At 47.0% G+C, this 22,664-nt stretch overlaps 1 protein-coding gene across 1 annotated transcript in view; it reads right to left on the reverse strand.

The window, feature by feature from the left end:
* AR (androgen receptor) overlaps positions 1 to 22,664 on the reverse strand; it is a 58,921-nt gene that overhangs the window by 8,083 nt on the left and 28,174 nt on the right. The window contains exons 2-4 of the mRNA XM_049827754.1: positions 22,440 to 22,591; positions 14,050 to 14,166; positions 7,036 to 7,323 (exon numbers count right to left, since the gene is read on the reverse strand). Of these exons, the coding sequence (XP_049683711.1) occupies positions 7,036 to 7,323; positions 14,050 to 14,166; positions 22,440 to 22,591 (557 nt within the window). The remainder of the gene's footprint in view (positions 1 to 7,035; positions 7,324 to 14,049; positions 14,167 to 22,439; positions 22,592 to 22,664) is intronic.

Here is a 22,664-nt window from a genome sequence, read left to right on the forward strand (position 1 = left end):
CCCCAGACACACGGAGGGAATAAAGACCAGGTGAAAAACACAAGCAGCAAAGTGTTTTAAAGGAAGGCAATGGCAAGTGGCAATAAATGACATCTTCCCCTTAAGAGTCTCAAAGATCTTCACAAATTGCATTTGAAGGCTTTGCAAGACCCAGTGAGGTGGGCAAGCATCACTCTGCAATAGACTGGGCAAAAAAGATACAGCAGGATGGGATTCAGTGACCTCCTGAAGTCCCGCAGGGTAATACCTCCAACTACGGGGTGCTGAACCGGTCCAGCTGCCCCAGCGCCAGGCTCACCCTGCCACGGCCCTCATTTCTGGCACTGATTAGACACCCAGACCTGCCGAGTCTTACTGTGCCATATGCTCTGCAGTCACGGCATAACCCCCAAGGTCTCCGCTCCAAAGCATTCACAATTACCATGTGTGACAGTATGTCAAAAGTAAGTGAAATAAACAGCCGATGAGGATTTATTTGCTTTGTGCTGCTAACAGAAATAAATCAGCTGAAGGGGAGCGGGAGTCCCAGCAGCAATACAATTAACCAGACCACATTCTCCAGGCACTGAGGCAGAAACAAGCCCTCATTAACCAATTACCTCCTTTGGTACAATTCTGGCACTCAAGGAAATAAGATGAAAAACTTCCTTTACTTTCAACCCGTTAGGACTTCGCCAAATTTAAGTAAATGGATTTTAATGTGTAATGCTCAGAGCCAGCAAATAACCCCAAGGCCTCATCACATGGTTAACAGACTGAATACGCAAAGCATTTATCTAACGAGTATGAAAATGAACATGAAAACCTCTGCTGAATTGCAAGCTAAACAAAAATATCAATTAAATTCAAATTAGTATTCCCAGATGGTGGTTCACAGTTAAATCCCAGGCATGTTTACAACACATGCACAAATATCACCTCCAACACTGTACTTTTTTCCAGATACTTGTAAGTACTCAAATGTAATCTGGTTTCAAGAAAGTTGTATGTTATTTCAATCAAATATTAAAGCAATTCTAACACCTCCAGTGTATAATTATAATCCACTGAGGCGAGCATCTGTCTCCTGCTTGGGAAGCTGTCAACTGCAAATGAGCATAAGTCATACTTTATTGCTGATTAAACTTGCTTTACGTTTGTACATTTTCCTTGCAGTTTGCATGTCACCAGATTAAAAAAACAAAGCCTGCACACAAGTAGCGTCCTACTGAACCTGAATAGGTGATTTCTTGGCTACCAGCTGAACATGAACCTTCTGGCAGCCAGAGTGAAACTCGTTAACAGTACACGAGCATAAACAAGGCATCTAGGCAACTCAAGGACTTCAGAAAATCAGCCATATTCATCTCTGGGACATGTCTAAGTCAGATTTTCCTATTTAATTACAGTACCACATGCTATAAAAAGACTTTCTATTTATCCAGTAAATTTGGTCAGACATGAATTCACTGCTTAGTAAAATCTAAGCCACTCATGGTGACTGCTTCCTTGAATTTCCTCCTGCTCCATACTTGCCACAGTTCTCTTTCCTTGCCTAGACTTTCTGAGAAGATTGGAAAAACCTGAGTTACTTGAAGAGGAGCTGTGCTGCTGGCCCCTGTAGTTGAGACTTTGCAGTGAGTAGGCAGCAAGATGGTGCAGGGAATGCTCCCACACCGGCACTGAGTGATGACAATGAACATTTCATCGGTCTGCTACACACTCATCCCCCCGCAAATTGGCTGGTTCTTTCCCCTTTTTAAATTGCTCTTTGAAGGAAAAATGTATCTTGTCCTCTGAGGGAATTAGCAGACAACGCTCTATTAAAAAACAGAGCAAACATGAAAGAGCAGATCAAATTGAAGACTGATGGCCAAAACTTCTTCCGTAGTTTGAAGGATGCTCTGGAGAAGGCTCAGCACAGCTCTCCCGCCAGGACAGCAAGGACACACAGGCCAGCGTGTTCAGGCAAAGGAGCTCCGCAGAAAAGATGCTCTTAACTACACAGACAATAAAATCCTGTGAATACAAATGTATTTATGATGGCAGATGCTCTGTCTTCAGAAGAGATGCAAGAACTTCCCACAAGAAGTTGGGCCCAAGATGTGCTGTAGGGCCATAAATGAACTGCAAGCCAAGGCATGATGGAGAGGATGAGGTGGGGGAGGAAGAAGGCAAACCAGAGATCTCCGCCATTTGGCTTCCCTCGTGCCTATATTCTGGGAGCGAGGCCCATAAATCCTACCAACGAAGAGGAAACCTATACTCTGTACATGACTTGGAGACAGAAAACATACCTGTGAACAGCAAACTCTGTGAAATTTAATCCTAATTCTCACAAGCCATCCATCCCCCTTTTGCTGGGTTCAGCATCGATGGGATGAAGCCACTGGAAGCACCAACATCTATGGCAGAACCTCCTCCTTCTGCTCGCCCCATACGCGCTGCCTCTGCCCCCGCAAACCAGCACCAAAGCTGCCTCCACAGGCGGCAGTTCTCATCTAGGACTGGCTTCCCCTTAACTACTGAGTATCACCTTTCCAACATATTTGTGAAAGTATTTGATGCACCTAATCTTTGCTATGAAGAAGGATTTTGGTGCACTTGCTCATTACCTTGCAATTATGTTCGTTAAAAAAATAAATATTTGCGCAAGATTTATCAGTGTTAAGGAAAGGTATTTGAACACAACAGTTTTGTTGTTACAGGACTTAAAGTTTGCTTTCTGCTTGTCCACAAAAACAAGTTCTAGAAACAGTGGCCAACTTTTCTAAAAGGAATCGCTACTTCCAGTTTCTGAGCTGAAATGCCTTGAAACAAAACTGATTTTCAGAAACCACACACCTATCATTTTCTGTAAAACTCCCTGCTCCAGGCATCTTAGATGATATATGGCTAAAATCACTGCAGAAGAAAATAAATACAAACCTAATGCCACAACATATTGTTAAATTTTTAGTATTGGCATAGTTTGAAGAGACGCAAATGAAGATACCTTCTACAGAAAGAAATCATAGCAAAAGTAAAATTAAATGTACTGATGACTTGAAAAAGATCAATGCATAACCTTTTTCTTGTGAATAATCTTACAGCGGTATAGTTTGGAAATAAATTCTTCATCTTCTCTCTTGATGCACTCCTGTGCCAGAATGATATCTTCCTAAGAGATCAGCAACTGAACACCTCACATGTTACCAGAAAGTAATACCTCTAATATAAACAAATATTCATTTTGTATCTGGTAATTTTATTGTCCAGAGAATGGAAAAAAAAATGCACAATTAATTGTATCCTTACAGTTAAAGGGTGAGTTAGATACGTTGTAAGGCAGTATATTTGAAGCAGAAAAGCAAGCAAGCAAGCCATGGCCCAGAACACCCATAAAGCCCTAACTAATGGGAAGGACGCAGAGATTTTGCAATAGCTCTAATAAATAGGTCCATCTCCCATGATACCAGGTGGAGTACTTCACCTGATCACGTGTGCCGAGTTGCTGAAAAGGCGAAGGGTGTTCATCTGCCTTACTGGCAGCAGAGCCACAGCCTGCCCGTGCCTTTCTACTGCTCTGCCGTGAGGCAGCCTTTCCCCATATGCTTGCAGTCCGGTTATTTTTATTAGGCCGGTTTCCTAACAGCTTTGGGAATGAACTGAAGACTTTTCATTTGCTGCCAGATCAAATGATCTTTAAACTAATGTGTTTGAGTGCTGATCCAAATTAACTGTAACACCTTTATTGAATTTATGTATATGGAAAAGGAAGAATACATACTCCTTCAACTTACCTTGAAGTGGACAGATTTTATGGATTTAATCAGATCTTTTAATTTTGTGTTTCAGCAGCTTTCCTGGCAAGCCGTGGTTATTTAATCTTTCCTTTCCAGGGAAACCAGTTTGATCCTATCTTCTCCTCTGCAGGATGTCAACTGCATAGGGTCTAAAGGGCCATATATCACATTTTCTCTGCTAGACAGGCTGATACTGCTACTGCAGGCAAGCAGGATTCAGAAATGCTCCTACTCGGTGCAGCCTTGTTTCTAGGATATCACTGAAACCTTGGTGGAAGAAGTGCAGCAACACCTTGCTGCACATTAATCACACTTGCTATACAGGTGATGTTCAGTGCAGGATGCAAGGTTAATCATCACCTATTAATCAATATTAATCTATTGCCAGTACTATCAGACTGAGGCTACCTCTATTACAGGTGCAAGTTCCCTCTCGTCCCACCAGCAGCAGTCACTGCCCTTTTACATTAAGATATATAAGATATATATTTTAACTGACAGGCAGGGCTGCTTACACTTAGTTAAGCCAAAGCTTGTGCCAGATATGCTTCGTTAATGGGGAAAGGGGAAGAGGTGATAACATTTCCACCCTGCCTGTGGACCTGCTGAGGACCACACAGCACTTCCAGCAGGCAGCTGATGCCTGCTGTCGGGCTGCGTTGCGGGGCAGGCGACAGAGCGAGGTTTGCCTGCTCTGCACCAGAAACACCTGCCGAGACGTGCTGCTTTGGCCGTCAGCCTCGGGCACTGTTCCTACTCACCGCCGAGGCAGGCTGCGGCTGGTCAAGCTCTCCGGTCTGCTCCCGTTGCACCTCGCCAGCAACGGCATTCATTAAACAGCCTCCACTCTCCCAACAGACCGTCTGAAGATCTTTCTGTTTTGATAAAAACAACTGCATCCTGCTGTTTTAAATTGCTTGGAGTTTGTTTCCACTACTTCTGCCCCTGCATGCATTCACCCACACTGCCCCTTTCCTGAGCCTGCCAGGCGCCAGGCTGCCTAGCCAACCTGCAGACCTGGGAACTAAAACCACCTGTGGCTATGAGGCAGGATTCTGCAAATTTACCCAGAAAGCGAGGCAGCCACAGTGTGCGCAGGGAAGGGCAGTGCCTGGGCACAGCTGCCCACTCCTGGAGCCGGTGCTGCCAGCTGCGCCTGGCCCTCGCCCGGCTCCCATGAAGCACCAGTGCCGGAGCAGGCAGAACCCAGCAGTGAGTGAGATCCACCTCGCAGCGGCAGCTGGACTGCTGCTCGAGTGAAGGAGCTGCATAACCACCACCTGGAGCACCAGAACAGCAACAGTGCTGTGGTTGTTTATTCCTTCCCTGGAAAATATCAGGAGAATGACTAAGGGGCGAATTTGCAGTTATTATTGTTGAACTCTAGCGTTGGCACATGTCAGGGAACTGCTGGAGAAAGACAGGGAAAACACACTGGCTTTGCCTCTTGCTCCAGGCACAGTGATGCTGATGGTCAGGCCAGCACCAGCTCCGCAGCCGGCGGGGTGGGGAGGGCAGCCGGGCAGCATCCCACCACAGCCGCCCAGGAAGAAGAGCTGGGCTCCATAAGGGATCCCCTGGCCTGCAGAGGGGGTGCAGGTTCTACTGCAACTGCCCAGAGAGCACTGACTGCTCAGCTGTAAAAAGATGAGAATCAATTCTGCCCAGATGCCATTGCTGGCACAGCAGGCGCCGGTCCCAGGAGGCAGCAGTGCAGCAGCTGGCACCACCATGCAGCCATGCACCATGGGGTCGGAGATCAGGCACAGCATGGAAGAGGAAAAGCCTTTGATAAGGAGGTGGTTACAATGAAAAATGTTTTTCAAAGCACTCTCCATTAGCACTACTGCAGCTTTACAACCTCAGCCCCCGGATTGCCGGTCTGGTTTCATGGTGTCTCTGTGTACTTCTCTGAAGAAATCTTGATGTCTGATGTAGATAAGCCAGAAGAGAAAGCATGATTTGTCCCTGGTTTCACAAGCTAGGTGAACCTTTTCTGACTCCAGAATATAAGAAATAGAATGTGCTACACTGCATTTAAGCATATTCATACTAACAGCCCTCCTGGACCTACCAGTTAGGCTACTTCCAGGAGGATTGCTAAATTTCTGGGAACATCAAACATCTATCTACAGTTCACCACCAGTTTTTGGCACATAGAGGCAAACTTACTTTGCCTAAGTTTCCTCCTTTGGTCATATCATGCCTTCCATAAAGAGTCAGATCTCCGCTTTCTGTGGCATTTCCTGAGGAACAGGCCCAGGGTGAGGATAACAGCTTGGTATCATCCCCACACCCCAGTCTCAGGGATGCTAGAAGGTGAATTGGATCCTTCTGCATCCAGAGTGATCTCAGCCTTCTGTAATTACAGCTGGCATTCAGCTGGCAGGATTAGGACATGCAACAGGCAGCACGTTACAGCGTGGTAACCTCTATGCTCAGAACCAAGGAGTGTATTCAATGGAACACATATACCACTAGGATGCGTTCATTCACAGCACCTGATAACTATTACCATTTGGAAACTTCTGGACCCTAATGTACTCCTGTACCACAACTCTGAATGCATCATAAGTATATTCCAGCAGCCTGTCACAGAAGAGCAACCTGACTGCCAGGAAAAAGCCCTTTGTGATTTTGTATCTCTCTTTTGCTATTTTACAATTAATTGGATTGTGAAATACAAAAATAGTGAGGAAGAACCTCACCCATCTCTCAAGCCTCAGCTCCTTTCAGCCCAGCTTCCCCCATCTCACTTTCACATCATGAAGTGGCACACTTCTGATCCACCTGGGGAATTTACCCTTTTCACCACTTCATGCGGGTTATGGGATGGGGCTAATACCTGTTTAGAGAAGGCGTCTGCAGGTCTGGTGGACACAGGTCTGCAAGTGGAGCAAAAACCCTGCAGGGAGAGCGGGAAGAGAGCAAGACCCTGAAGCCCTGACCCGCAACAGCCCTTCCCACACAGGGAAGCAGATGCATGCATGGCGACACAATACTGTGTGCCAGGGGCTATCAGCAGGGACAGACCCAAAAGCACAAGTTTCAACATACTTTGTCACTCCCTAGTCACCCAAAGGAGACAAACCCCATGCTGCTGCAGCCTGCTTTACAGAGATCTTACACAGACAGGTGCCCCAGGAAGATGCTCCCCCAAGGAACCGTGTGATGGTGGGACACGGGCTGCAGACCACGTCCTTCGAACCCACCCCAGGCAATGCAAGCAGGGCCCAGGGAAGGTACAGGATTTGTTAGGTTTTTAGCTCACCTGGCAAGGCCTTTGCCCATTTGACCACGTAGACCAGCTGCCTCTCCCCAAGTTCATTCAGGCTGGTCAGCAGGTTGGAGAAGGAGTCCGGCTGGCTGTTGTCATGGCCGGCACACACCACACCAGGCTCGATGGCCTCCAGGACGTTGAGGAAGATGGGCTGGCACTCATACCCATCAATGCGCGTCATCACCATCTTGGGAGCTTGCTCCTCGGTGGGGCTGGATGAGCTGGCTGCCTCCAAGTCATCTTGTGTCTTCAGGTTACCCAGCTTCTTCAGCTTGCGGGCTGTGGAAATGACACATTTTAGTGTGATGCTTAAAAATAAAAAAAAAGCTTGAGGTTTCTTGGCCTCTAGCTCCATCACTTATATTTACAAGGAAAGGGAAACTGATGGCCAGCAGCAGCTAGTCCTTCAGGGCACACTGCCCAAAGAGTGCCTTGGCATCACAGACCTCACGTAAAGACAAAAAGGAGCACACACTGCGCAAGGAAATCCATTTGCTCGTTAATCTTATATGGAAAAGAACAAGCATCATTTACATCCCCACCTGTGACTGGTCTCACATTAACTCCCACTGAGAAATGGAGAAGAACTAGGGAAAAGAGGGAAGAGGTGACTCAATTCAAACAACTACTCACATGCAATTAAAAAGGGAAGAAACACAAGCAAATAAACTCAGTAGACGGTCACGTTCCAGGGAGAAAAGCCTTTGCACTCGGATGCTCAAGGGGGATTGTTCCATCCCAGGCCACAGTGGAACCGGGCTGCAGCCAAGAGAAATACCTCCTCCCTGCCCGGGGCTCCTGCAACCCCTGATGCCCTCTAACCAAGCTCTCCCAGATGGGTCACTAGTCTACAAATACATTATGGAAAATACATTTTAAAAGCTAGTAGGTGGTTCCACAGCTGTCTTCCTGGAGCCTCCCCAGCGAGCCCACCAACAAGGAGAAGACTTGAGAAGGGGTGGCCTTGGTCTGCCAGCCAGCTTCAAGAGCAACATCAGCAGAGTGGGCTTGTGGGGCTGGGACCGCAGGCAGCCCACGACTGTGCCCAAGTCACCATGACTAAGTGTCCCTCCTGTGCAGCTGGATCTTAATTACAGATGCTAGTCTGCCAGCAAGATACTTCAGGAGCTTCAGATGCGTGACTTCAGAATTCTTGGAAAGTCAGCGTTCACCCAATCTGGTACCGATATAAGGGTGTTCAGCACAACACAGGTTGGCAGGCTACTGCAGATAGGAACAGCTTTCACCCCTTACCAGCTCCAAAAACCCCTTATTAATTAGAGAAAAAAAGCTGATTGTTTAATTCAAGTGGCAAACATAACATCAAAACAATTGTCCTTGGGGTTTTGGCTCCTTCATTACATGATACTTATCTCAAATCTCCTTTCAGCTGTAATTAGAAAAATGAGCAGCGAAACATAAAAATGTCAAGTTAAAGTGCAGCTTTGTAAATCAATTAAAAACGTTGATCTTTTAAGTAATGTACTTTGGATGATCTACTGTACGAGCAATTAAGACAGGCTGCTCTGTAAAAAAGGAGGAGAAAGGACTGATAAAAATAAAAGAAAGCAACAGGAAAACAGGGCTGCAGTGCAGTGTGACATCCTTAGGCCATCGTCTGCTCGGGTGACACACCAGCCAGAGCATCAAGCCTCCCCTCTCCCAGCCCTCCAGAAGTCGCAGGCAGCACAGGCAGCACCAGGATCCGGCAGACCCTGACACTCTCCTCTTGAACCCCTTGCAAGCCGATCCCCCAGGACAGGTATGGCACTGCTCTCCCTGGGAGCTGCACTGGGGTTTTGCTCTCAACAAGCAGCACAGAAGGAGAGGCATGCAGAACGCTGCTCCCACACTTCCAAACAATGTTGTTAATTCGGGAAGGAGGCACTGGGGCTGACTCCACCTGAGGCAGAAACCATGTCTCATGGTTGTGCTTAGCACTGGACCTTTCGAGACAGAGTGCTGCTAGGAAAAAAAAGCTCCCTGGCTTAAAAGAAGAAATAAAAAACAAACCGTATCTTCCAAAGATAAATAATCAGTGCCCATCAGGTCCTGTGTGTAACTGGAACCAAACCCACACTGTGTAAAACACACACACGGTGTGGTTTAAATGTTACATTTTTTTTCTTAAAAATGAATTATGTAGTACTGAAAGATTTTGAGTGAAGAAGAGAGCAAGCAACCAACCATGCTGGCTGTGAGACTGCAGCCGTAAACCAAAGCCCTCCGTGTCAGAGAGCAGTGAAGGTGGATAACTGCTCTTATCAGAGAAGCCTTATGTTTGTGCTCTCCCGGAGCAGTTGTTCCACAGATCACTAAAATACTGATGTTACTAGATGAAGAAAAGCTTCAGAGGTAGAGTAGCTTATATTCAGTCACCTGTGCAAAACCACTTTTTTGTGGCAGCTCCTACTCAGCAGCTACCGGGAACAAAAACAGAAATAAAAAAAATAGAAATTAAAGACATCCGCTATGATTTTATTCTAGGATGAGCTAAGCTAGGCAGAAGTCTGCACTGAACTTCTCCAAACCAAGGTGGGATGAACCCCAGCATGTGTGACTAAAACCAGGTGGTTTACCGGCTTGGCTGTCAGCAGAGACAATAGCACTGGGGAAGCCTCGAAATGCAGCTGCTGGCACAGCACCGCCTGAGTCACACCCGCAGCGTGCCTGCAATTCGGCTTGGGGTTAATTGAGAAAACACCGTACGTATTTGAAACACAGCTTAAAGGACATAATTATATGGCATCACGATCAAATATTTGCCAGCGCAAGAATCCCTAGGGAGCACACTGTACAGCAATTATAGGAGTGACACACGTTAAGCAACTTAACCTGCCCACCCTCCTGCCAGGCATTCCTGAAGCTTGTGAAGGAGCGCTCTGGGCTCCAGCACTGACTTTCCATGAGCGCTGGACCCAGGGAAGTTCCGGGGACCCGGAAAAAAACTGCTTTTGCACTAGCAATGACAGAAATCCTGCCAGCCCCAGGCACTGCACACTGATTTCAGCTGCAGGTGCAATGACGGAGAAGCTGAAACAGGACTTGACTTACATCCTGTTCTTTCAATTTGTTATTAACATCAACATGTGGCTTGTCAAAACCAGATCTTGTCAAGCTATCAATCTTTTCTGGCATGATAATATTAGTTGGTAATCATAATAGTACTGGTCTAGCAGACATGTTTAAGAGATCTGAGTCAGTCTGGCCCACAAAAGTTAAAAAAACTCAAACAACATAAAATTAGATGGTACTGCTGAATTATTTTAAATCATCCAGCTGATACATCTCAAAAGTAATTATAAATGTTGAAACAACGTCAGACAGGTTTATTTCTTATGAGGGTTGTTCATGGCCCTTTGCTAGTGAATGTCTACATTCATTCCAAAAAGAAAATCAACTTTCTACTAAAAAAGTCTATATGACAATGCATAAATGGGAAAACCCTAACAAACTTTAAGGACTGAGTACATTTCACTGTAAGTAGATATATAAAGCAACTGAAAAAGTGAGCCATGTTCAATGAATGTCAAACTCCATCCTCACCAGCCTGAACTCGCACCAAAAGCTGATGGACAAACACAAAGGCCTGAGCTGGCAGGATAGCTCAGTGGACACAGGACTAACAGGATCCTGTGGCATGTGAAGGAGGAAAACACTGGCTGGGAGAGCATCTTACCACCGCCTTTAAGCACTGATGCTGCTGACCCTAGGAAACTGTTATTAGACATTCACCATACAAGGGAGGTGTCCGCAGACTGCAGAAACCATAAGAATAGTAAAGACTAGAAACACACCTTGGAGTAAGGAAGTAAAGAATTTTACCTAGGTGGCTATGCAGAAGGCTAGAGGGTTATTAAGTCACAGCCAACAAATACCCACAGCAGGGACAGAAATTCAATAAAAGTTTTTTTCAATCTAGCAAGAAAAGCCGTTACAAAGATCCAGTTGCTGGAAATCATGAACAAACAAGATGAAAAATAAGGTATATCTATCACAACACTGAACATAACTAACTACTGCAACTGCATGGCAAAAAATGTGTTAAGATTCTCCACTGCTGGAAATGCTTACGTCGATACCAAACGCTTTTATAAGACATGAACTCTATTTTAACCACAGAAACTGGACCTGAATGAGGACTACATACAGGTATGCCTCAAGCCTTGGGCTTTCACAGGCTACTGGCAGTTACTACACTAGTCTTCTAGCCCTCCCATCAATGAAATGAACTGAATTTTACATGTTTGGGAAGTTTTGCCTTAAAACAGGATGCACACAGAGCGCAGCCACTAGGCTGAAGGTGCACAGCAGATGTCCCATAGCACAGGCGGGCTGCCAGCTCTGGCTGAGGGCAGAGGCGCTTGGTTCTCACAACTGGAACAGCGTATGGGACCTCACATGCCACGACTAAAACGCACTGGCAGCAAACGAACAGGAGGTGCCTTAAATCCAGAGCTCTGCAGGTCAGCAGGAGTTGTGCTGGCTGAGTGATGTGCAGGTCCCGACTGGAGCCGGACAGAGGGGTCAGGATGCCCATGTGTGCACGGGGGCTGGCAGGATCCCTGCAGCCATGCAGGCACCTGGGCTTGCAGTAGGAATTGGTGCTGTGGGACAAGGAGGACAGTGCACCAGCAGAACTGAGCACATGAAACCGGCATTATCACTTTTTTTTTTCTTTTTTTTTTTTTTTCTCTTTCTTTTCCCTCTCTTTGGCTTTACAGTGTTGATCAGGAGAGAAGATTCTGTTTAATGGATTTCAGCTTGCAGGTCAGAGTGATCTCAATCGATAATGAAGTGCTACAACATATTGCCATTCTGTGCCAAAGCAGACTCCTAAATAAGGTATTCAGTGTGTCACCTCCTCCTCCCATTAAACATACCGAGAGCTGGAGGTCTGCTGGTCACAGGCGGCTCTATTATACCCTAAAAATGACTGGTAATTAACAAGCAGTTAAAAACAACTGTTTGGAGCTTGGAAGCATTTCCAAATGCTCTCTCTCTCTACTGTGGGAGAAATAACTGTGGACAAACTCATAGCATGCATGTTTTTAACAATTGCCTTTAAACCGACACTCAAAACAAATGTAAAACAGACCAGGCAGAACAGGTCAGGGTGACCCAAAGAGCTTAAGAAAAAAAAAAGGCGGGGGGGGGGGGGGGGGGGGCGGGGGGGACGGGACACAACTATCAGTATTAGCATTAATTTTGTCAGTGTGTCCTGCAGAAGAAGGTTACACTGATGTATATCTTCTCTTGCTTAAGGATACTTCACCAGAAAAAAGCACTTAAAAATAAGAGCATGCCTGTTTTGGATGGCATTATGAAGCCCTTCTGCTGGCTGTGGATCAGGGAGCTGGGTTTGGCTCCTCATCCCTGTCCCCCAGCTTGGGAGCCCAGCAATCCAAGGGCAGGATGATGGCGGCAGCCAGGTCCCAACCCCCCCAGGCGGACAAGGGAAGGGTCCCAGAGGAGTCTCCCTGCTTCCCCAGGAAGCCATGGCTACAAACAGCCACCACCGCCATGAAAATGACTGTCCTCAGGACAAGAAGGCACGCAGGCACACACAGTGCAGGGCCAGGCTCCTCTGCCCTCGCTCCCTCCCAGCGGGGCTGGATGACTGGGGCTGGGGGCAGAACTGGTGAAGCAGATACTGGGGAACTGAGATGGAGATAGCTGTCTGGTAACTTCCACAAGCAAACTGCCTGCTTGGTCACATCGGGTAGATTGGGCATCTCCCTGGTGCTCCGAAATCACGGTGTGCCTTTGCACATGCCCATACGCATCACTCCCAAAGCACTGCAGCAGCAGCCTGCCGTTTGCCGACAGCTCGCCTGCGACAGAGGAGGAGTGTAAGTGAAGAGCAGTCAGAGCCAGCTCACGGGAGTGATGTTGCGAGGTTTTAGGACTGCATTACCTTTTGGGACGTTTGTTTTTTCTGCTTGCTACCGGGAGGAAAGGAGCGAGCTGCACATCCCTCCATCCCCCTGCCAAGAGCTGTGTCCGCACCACTCAGATTTACTACCTGCTGCTGCAAAAGCAGAGGGGAGAGAGGCTGACTGCTGCCCTGCCGACTGGACATGTTTGTTGGTACCTGAGCTGTAACGACTGTTCTGGGGACAAATAAAATTAAAACCACTGCTCCTTGATGAGCAATAAAGCAGAACCATTTTGGTAGCAAGTTCTTCAACACAACGTTCCAGCAGCCCCGGGAGGCTCTGCCCGTCCCAGCAATGATGGAAGTATTTAAACTCAAATGTTGGCACATCCAACTAGCCACGGCTCCCCCACTTCCCTCTGCACTGTGCCTGATGCTGCCACTGCCTTTCCTTTCTGTATCACCCGTGACTCCCCTTCGCTTCGCTGTCAGGGGCCTTTTCATCGTGGGTCAGGTCCATCAGCCCCGTTTTTCAGGGTATTTTCTTCCTCACTCTCATGTCAAATGAACTCAAAGATGAGCCACCCAGTGATGTACATTGTAGCTCTAGATTTTGAGCACAAAGCCTCAGACTTTGGATACGGGTACTCTGTCACGTTTTGGCAGAGCTACAGGTTTTGGACCAGAGACAAACTGTAACAAGGATCTTTACCAGTGACACAGGAGCAACTTTCATTCAGCAAAGAAAAATACTGGGGCTGTAATTTGTAAAGAAAAATGCCCCTTTCTGCCTGGGAAATATCATATTAAAATGGAAGTGCTCTGTTCAAAGAGACTTTGGTGTGAGTGAGAATCCAGCTAACCTGGCTGCTTACATTCTTTCAGATTAACAAGATTTTAAATTAAGGAAAGGAATATTTCATGAAACTCAAACAAAAGTTTAATGAAATTCACAGTTTTGGTATTAGAAACCTGCAAGTGTTTCCTGAAGCTCATTATGCTCCATCAGCCTCATTTTTTCAGCCATTTACTGACTAGAAATACACCAAGTACATTTGTTATCTGCAGGACTAGCCTGGCTGTCCCAGCCCATTGCAAGGACCCAGGGGACATTATCCAGACAGTACCTCCGAGAGTCATCCCAGCTTCGTAGCACTTCCGCAGGCGGCAGGACGGGCAGTTTTTCCTTCTGAACTTGTCAATGGTGCAGTCGTTCCGGCTGGCACAGAGGTATTTCTGTTTACCTACAAACATCAGAAGAAACAGCAGATGGGTGGTGGGTACTGATCAGACCAGGTCTACAAGGAGAAATGGACTCACACCTTCTCAGTATCACCAGGGTCACCGACATCATGAGAGGAGAGAGGAGAGGACAAAGGAGAGGACAGAAGAGAGAAGACAGAGGAGAGAGAGGAGAGGAGAGAGGACAGAGACAAGAGGGGAGAGGAGGGAGAAAAGAGGACCGTATTAGTGCTGGTTTCCCAGTTCAACCCCCAGCAGAAGATTTATGTTGGAAGTTGGTATCTTTTGGGAAAACAGCACAGTTCTTCCTTGGCTGCTACAGGAGTGGTTCATCACCAGATATCATACTTTGTACGAGAGCTGGCTACCTGAAACACAGACACTGGTCAGTGCTGTTTTGCCATCCTTAGCACCCCTTCTCTGCCTGCCCTCCCCACTGCCAGGCAGCACTGCTCCTCTTTACAAGCACATGGCAGAAGTTTTCAGACCAAGGTGTCCAAGGAGGAAAATCACTCTGCACTGTGAAGCACAGCAGAGGTAGTCAATAAACAGCAGTTAAAAAGTAATGAAATATGGATTATTTGGTTCTCATTCTTTAAATAGCATATATCTATTGCTTGACTTTTTGCTCTGATGAGCTGTTTTTCTGCCAGAACATCTTAAAATGCAGCCGGATCCTCCTGCCATGGCACTTACCCCCAGTTTGCTGAATATAGTCCCCAGACAGTGGCCTTCCTTCTACAACCAAAACTCTCTTTACAGTGCTTTTGGAGGCTGACTTATTTTTTGTGCCACCCATTAATGCTAATTGTTGTCTGCGGGTTACAGACACTGGGGTTGGGGAACTGACGGCATGGGGAGCTGCTGCCCCACAGGCTCTGCCGCCGTGGGTCTCATTGCCAGGCTGGCACCAGTTACCCTCTCTCCTGGGCTGCACTTACAGCCAGCCAGGAGGAAACTGGGATCAGCAATTCCCTGTAAGGGAGACCCTGTGCAGCATCAGGTTTAGGGGGGCTTGCAGAAAATTCAGAAGTTACTTATTGTCAGACTAACCGGTATTTTAGACTCACCTTTCCACTTGTTCAGAGAGCAGCCCTTAGAGCTTCAGATTTCAGCTTTTTTTTTTTTTACTGCCTCATTTGCTAGACATGCCAAGAATGAACTATCCTTCCTGATTCATCACTTGTTTTCTTGTCAAGTCTAAACACATTTACTGAATCAGGATTTATCTGATGTTCTTCATACCATTCCAAACTAAACCAGTCTCAGTAAATAATAGAGCCGTGCACCTCACAGACTCTGCATAAGTAGCCTACACGGGAAATCAGGCTACATCCAGTTTAACCTTTATTTATCATGCTGCAAGCGTTTGCTTTCTATATTCTTATAGGAAGAGCCCTTTGGAGTCATCAGAGATCCATTAAAAGGACAGGGTTGGAATCTAACCACTTAATGTACCGTTTCGACAGGAGATGCACCAGTTTCAGTGCACTGATTTAACAACTCCCCACCTCCCACACACACATCCACAACTTCGGAAGATATTGCAATCAGAAAAAGCAGCACATTTTTAGCAACCCAGTATCATAGACCTCACTGGCACCGTCTGCTGCTTGCCCTTGCCCTTCCCAGCTCCAGAGAGCAGCTTTGTTTCCTGCGCCCTGGGGAGCAAGGAGCCCACAGAAGGTCCCACTGCTCCTTCCCGGCACTGGCCGCCAGCAGTGCACGGCTGCAGCTTCGCTGGTACGACCAGTTGCCAGCTGCAAAATCCCACCTGCAGCCTCTCATCGCAGGCTTGCAGAAAAGTCATTATAAGGCTCAACGTATAAACAACTCCTCCTCACACTGTGTGCGCACAGGGCTACACCAAAGGGTTGCAAAAATACCATATGTTTGAACTTCTTAGAATCGTCCCCATTAAAAGCTGATCATTACACAACTGCTAGTGCCTTAGCTGTTAAGACTGGAGACCTAATGGGGCAAGAGTGCATTACCTGCAGCACATGGTACCTTGCTAAATCCTTTTTACACCGTTCTCACTGGCACCTCTTCGCACCCCCATCCCCTTGCTCATTACCAGTGTTAAGGACACTTAGAGAAGCCTCAGAAGCAGCGATTACATCAAATCCCGGAGAATACAAGCACCATCCTCCCTTTCAACAGTTCATTGAGAAGGGTAATAAACAACTTCAGCTGAAACTGGGTTACTTGGAGTTATTTTTGTGCTATGGGAAACGAGTGCTGAGGCCATAGTCTCTCCACGCGACCCCTTTACGTGCATAAACCGAACAAGAATGGACGCCCTACCTTCTCAGGCATGGGCATGGAGAGCTGTAAAGTGATTTTGCTCTCCTTCCCCTCCAGCTGCACTGCAGGATTCCTGTCTTGTGACAATGTCTGACACTGGGATGCTCCAGAGCCAATCAAAACTACCACGAGAATAAAATGGCTGGCCTTGGGACTACCAGGAAGGCTCAAGCCCAGCCCACGGGGCCAACTCAGTGTCTGGCCGAGGCCATCGGGCTGCCATGAGCAGTGCTGCCCCAGGAGCATCCGCAACCCTCCTGCTCTCCCCTCACCCTTCGGCTCCTGCTCCTTCCCTATCTTACCTCCCTAGTCTAAACTACAGCATTTTTGCAACAATAATAGCTCAAAATCTTTAAAAAGGTCAAGCCTCCCCTGTGAATGGCTTTAGCAAGGGAACACGGTACAGTCACTGCCCGAGCCCCCCAAGGACGCTCCAGGGTCAGGCACAGCTCTATCTAAATTCCCCTGCCAAGGGGAGGAACATCCACCAGCCCCAGCCCCCTTATCTCCCCCAAGCTCCAGGCAGCGTCCCGATGTGCAGGCTCATCCCCCATCCCACTCTGTCCCCCCAGGCACCCACGGGCACCCACAGGAGGGGAGCAGGGGGACGGAGGAGATTTGGGAACGGGGTTCAAGCCTTGCTCAATGAGGCAGCCGTGCTGGTTCCCATCAGCTCTTCAGCAGCATCCACCACCTCTCGCACTGCTGGGAAGCGACACAGAGAGGGAGCAATCTTCAACCAGCTGAGACCAGGCAGGGTGCCTCAGCACCTGCCAGCCCTCCTGGATCACTGGACACAAAACAGGCACATTAGAAGGGTCTCTACAACAACTTTACCTCCCTGCTGATGGGCTCTGATGAATGCAAGCTTTTAAGTTGCAGTCAAAAACTCACCCCACAGTCACGGTACAGTGATTTTGCTAAAACAGCAAGGGCCTGCTTCCTGGTTCACAAAATAAACTCTTTGGGGCAGGAATCAATTTTCTGTTAACTGTACATGCATAGTCTGGCACTGTTTATTTTAAGCTTTCAGCCATTAATAAAAAGGGAAACAAATGGTCATACAATGGCTATTCATGAGTCTACTTTTGCTCAGCATGAGAATAAGCTGCTTTCTCATCTTGTCCTAATTCCAGGGATGTAGAGATTCCCCTTTTAATTACTGGAGAAACTTGGTGCCCTCATCACTGTTATCCCCAGCTGTGGACACGGTTTACGAATAGAACCCATGACCTGGGAGAGGGACCACACTGCGTCACTACCCCAGCAAAGCCAACAGTCCTAAACGCCTGCACTTGTCCCCTCAACCATGGAGAACTGCAAGGGCCGGGACGCTCACTGCCTCCAGCATGGACTGACACACCACCGGACCAAGCATCTCTGGTGAATATGCCAGCAATAGCAACAACTCTGCTCCGTCTGCACTGGTGTACACCATCCCTTCTCTTCAAGCTGGAAGCATGCACTAATTGACATGGACATGAACGGCTGTCTCACCTGAGCACAGCACAGGCGTATGGAGAAGGTGCCACTGGCCGTAAAAGCCCAGAGAACAAGGAAGGGTGGCTGGGATACAGACGGGTTCCATCTGTCTTAAGTAACTTCTCATATACAGAGACTTGGTTTTAATTTCAGGATAATTTACTGTCTTCATTTAAGAACAAGCTGAGACATTTGCAATCAGCTGTTCTTTACTTAAAGATAAACGCACTGTTTTTTCTTGTATTAACACTGGAATGATTTATTTTTTTTCTCCTTTTCTTCCCTGCAAACAACAGAGATGCTTTCTTGTGTTACTCCAAAGCAGAGGCTCTTGCTTTGCAAACCTGTGAGTACAGGTCTGAACGTTAAAGATACTCTCCCTTTTTTACCCAGCAGTCCCGCTCTTTGCAAAGTCAATCACCCAGATTGTCTTTACAACAGGGATGTTGGCAAGGTGTCAGCCTCAGATAATCACCCACTTGACAACACCGCAGATGTATGCCCAGAGAACACCCCTCTCCTTCCCTGACAATCCAGATACTGTTTGACATGTATGTAGGTGAGAAGTGAAGTTACAAAGGTACTCGGCACCCCTCTGCTACATCAAACCAGCACAGGAACCCCAGGAGATCAGTCTGTGCAACTGAGGCTCTTGCAGACTGCTGCAGTTCCCTCCTTCAATGCACACCATGAATACACTGCTGTACCACTGCCCCCTTTGCTGGCAACGCCCCCCGCCGGCTCGGGCTCCCTCCTGTGCCACCGCACGCCAGGTGGAAAGATGCTTCTGTCATCACCAAGTCCTCCTGCTCATCACCTGGGACTGCAATGAACATCATGAGCAGAGGGGAAGAGCAGTTCTCCAGCCTTGACTAAAAATAAAGATTTATGGAGAAAGATTAGTTGCTCAATTGAGAGAAATTATTTAACTAAAAGCCTGTTGCCACATGAGTTGTTGTGCCTGGACTAGCTTTCTCTTCCAGAAAGCAAAGTAATCTATGCAAACGTCTGGAGTAAGACTTACAATTGTGAATGTAAAAACCCATTAAATGCCTTTTGGAAGAGAGATATATCCTTGCATTTCAGGGCACAAACCAAATTCTAACAGTTGGGGGATAAGGCCAAGCTTTCTGAGAACACGAATCCCCCAGGGTTTCATGTAACCACAGGGTCTCTAGTGCTCTTCTGTAAAAGCTCTGGTCCCCTTCGCTGTCACCAGCTGGGCTATGGCAAGAGCCGAGCCCGCGCGTTTGGTGCTGGGACCACTCTGAAGCTCCCACTTTATGCCCCCATTAGAAATAATCGAAGACGGCACAGCTATGAAGCTCTCAGAACCAACACTAAGCCACTATTAATAAACTACCCTTGCAAAGTAATTTTCTTAATAGTCACCTGTATTTACCAGCAGACTAAAGAAAACAAAAGGGAAGTATCCAGCCCCAGTGACACAGCGCAGGCTTCAGCACTGGCTTCAGTCCTTCTTTCCTGGGGCAGTGACTTCAGCAGCCTGTGGCGGCTGGGAAGGCAGTCTGGCTCTGTGGGAAGAGCAAGGGGAAAGCTCTCTGGGGAACCAGAAAGAATGGTCTGCAAGTGAAAACATTAGCTAGCCAGAGAAATGCAAGCATGGAAGTTACAGATGTTGGCAAAAATGAGGCTGGCCATCTTGCAAGTGAGGAAGTCCACATCATGGCTGAAGAATCTGCAGGGTGCATTTAGAGCTGGCCTATATATAACCTGGACATCTTGAGAGTGTCTATAAATCAAGACAGCTGACAGAAAGAGATGAGGAAAATATTTACGTCTTTTCTTTTAACTCATTCAGCATCTTTCTGGGAGAACTGGTTGGACTTGAGCTTGCAAAAAACCTCAAATCTGTCAAACATTTTATCAAAGCAGGAGTGATCTGCTCTATGGGAAACCACATGAATACCTCAGCGTGTTTCAAAAGGGAAGAGGAATCAATGTCATAACTTTTTTTTTTTTTTTTTTAAATCTTTTCCCTTTCTAATCCCTTAGAAGGCACTGTGTGTCTATAAAACCTTCTTAAATATCCCTGAAATTACTGCCAGGTAAGTTCATTATTATACTAGGCAAAGAATAGGATAAAAGAAAAACTATGTGTCTAGCTATTCTCCATTCCCTCTGAGGTGATCTGTTTGTGCTGCCTTTCAGTTCCCAGTCCATTGTTTCTCCTACCCAACAGAGGCTGCTGGCTTACAACAGTAACATGAAGGTAACAGAGGCAGAAGGAAAGGTTTCTTTTCTCATTGGGAAAGCTTTCTGATCTGCTGTTGTAAAAAGTCTCTAACGGTGACATAAGGTTTTCAGAGATGCATTTGATGGACTTTAAAACATGAGAACACACTGAAATATCAGCTTTCAATATTTCTCCTCCACTTTAAGAAGGAAAGGTCTGGCTGGAAAATCACCAAGTGTCAGGATAGAAATCACCACCTACCGCTACCCTGCGTTCAATATTTATAAAGGAGTCTGATTTATTGTCTCTTTCCCAAAATAAAGACTCTATCCATGTACCTTAGGGTATTACAAGATGAAACCTCACACTGAGGCAGGTCCCCACACATTGCTGCTGCTCCTCACTGCAGACGCACTTCGCTCCACAGTCTCATCTAGGGGAAAGGCAAAGGGCTGCTGCTGCCCAATCCTACCACAACCAAACATTTCTAACCCTCTGCAATACCTCAAGGCTTAAAAACTAAGAAGGGGGCATAAATACCATTTAAATTACTGATGCAACACAACTGGGAGAGGGAACACCACTCAAGCATATGATCAAGAGCAGCACAAGCAGTCCAGGCTGCCTCCTCTCCCTCAGCAGGCATCTTGCAGCCCTCATCCACATGCCCGCTGCCACACCGGACAAAGCCCCACCCTGGTGTAAAAGGAGGAGCACTGCTCGGGGACTTGCCAGCTGACAAGGGGTATTTCATCATCAGTTTCTCTGACAGAGAGAGCCAAGACTCCACTTACTATAAATCAACAGTAACTTGCTGACTTAAACAAGCATCTGTTATTTACTCTGGCAGCACAAGGCAATCCATTTGGTCTTACACAGAATTGGTGTATAGCAAAGAGACATAACTTTAAATTACTCACCTTGGAAAAATATGCCAAGTTCATTATCTATTAGTATTATTTGACTGTCTTATTAGAGCAATGGGGATGCTGTTGTCCTCTATGGCACAGCCCTGATTCTTCCCTGAACCAGTGCTGTCAAGTTCACTCCTGGCATGCATGATGAATGAGGGAAGACACAACTCTGAAAACGTGCCGGATAATGCTAGAATTAATCTAGAAGCAGTGCTCTGACGATGGCAGATGAGCACCCATCAGTTTGGGACCTCCACTCGACAGAGGGGTGATGTAAGGCGCAGGAGGGGAAGGTCACAGCAAGACAAGCCAGAGACAGAAGCCTCCATCCCCATCGCTGGTTGCCAGCTGGGAACCGCAGTGCCTCCCTCCCCCAAGAATGCCATGGCCTGTAACACTGACTGCCAATGGTGTGTCGGTGCACCGAATAAATTACATTAGCACTGGGGAAGAATGATGATTTGTATTGGTTCATCACTCCAGAAAACAAGTCAGATGTGCGATTTATAGGCACATCACGTTACCAGACAGTTAGGCTTCCACAACAGCGACTCTCACTCTGCTGGCAGGGAATCATGACTCTAACTGTAGTTAGAAACCAGACATTGGTGACCCACAGCCCAAGGAAACAGCTGGGCTAGGTCCTTCTACATGCTAATTACCAAGGAAAGATGGTGCAAAGACTATGGACATGAAGGAGAAGTTGCTTTCTCAAGGGTTGGGGAGAAGGATCATGGACACCAAGGTCAGAGCATGGCTCTTGATGGACAGACAGTTCTGCCATTTTGCAGTTATTGAGAGAAGTGACCCTCTGAAAGGGATATAAGAGAGGAAAAGCATCCCCTAAATTTGGAGTTCTAGGTCTGAGATCGCAGGAGGGCTGATGGGAACTTACAGCACCCTTGGGAATCAACAGGAGAAGCAGGAACTGACTGCTCCTGGGTCTCACTAGGTCACTAAGATAATCAGGCATTGAAAAGGATTGTGTTTTGGCAAACTGGTCTGGCTACTTTTTGAGGGCAATCTGTAATGTGGAATGACAAACATAGGACAAAGAAATCAATTTATCCTTGAATTTTCTCCTTTACTAGTTTAAGAGACCTTAGAAACCCACCACACTTTGTCCCCACCACTCTTGCCTCAGTTCCCTTGGCTTGGCAGGCTCCCCAAAGCAAGGCTGCTTACCCTCTTTCAACAGGAGGAAAACACACCATGCCGCTGCAAATGCCTCCAGCACTTGCATGTTAACGACTTGACTGCTGATGAGAGAACTTGTGTCAGTAGCATTTGACACTCTACTTTGAGGCTACTTTGGTAGAGAAAGCCAATACTTGGAGGTGAGAGTGATGTTCCCTCCGCTCTCTGTATGCATTACCTTCAGCCGCCCGCTTGAAGAAGACTTTGCAGCTACCACAAGTGAGGGCTCCATAGTGGCACCCAGATGCTTCATCTCCACAAATCAGGCAAGTCTTTTGAGGTGGAAAGTAATAGTCAATGGGCAAGACATGTTCATGGCCAGTCTCCAACCTGCAGCGTAAAACAGAAAGAACAAGGGAAAGGGTCAGCAAATGAGGTTAGGATGAGCTATGGGTGAGCGCAG

Source organism: Accipiter gentilis, chromosome 24 (assembly GCF_929443795.1).
Source record: "Accipiter gentilis chromosome 24, bAccGen1.1, whole genome shotgun sequence".
Classification (NCBI taxonomy): Eukaryota; Metazoa; Chordata; class Aves; order Accipitriformes; family Accipitridae; genus Astur; species Astur gentilis.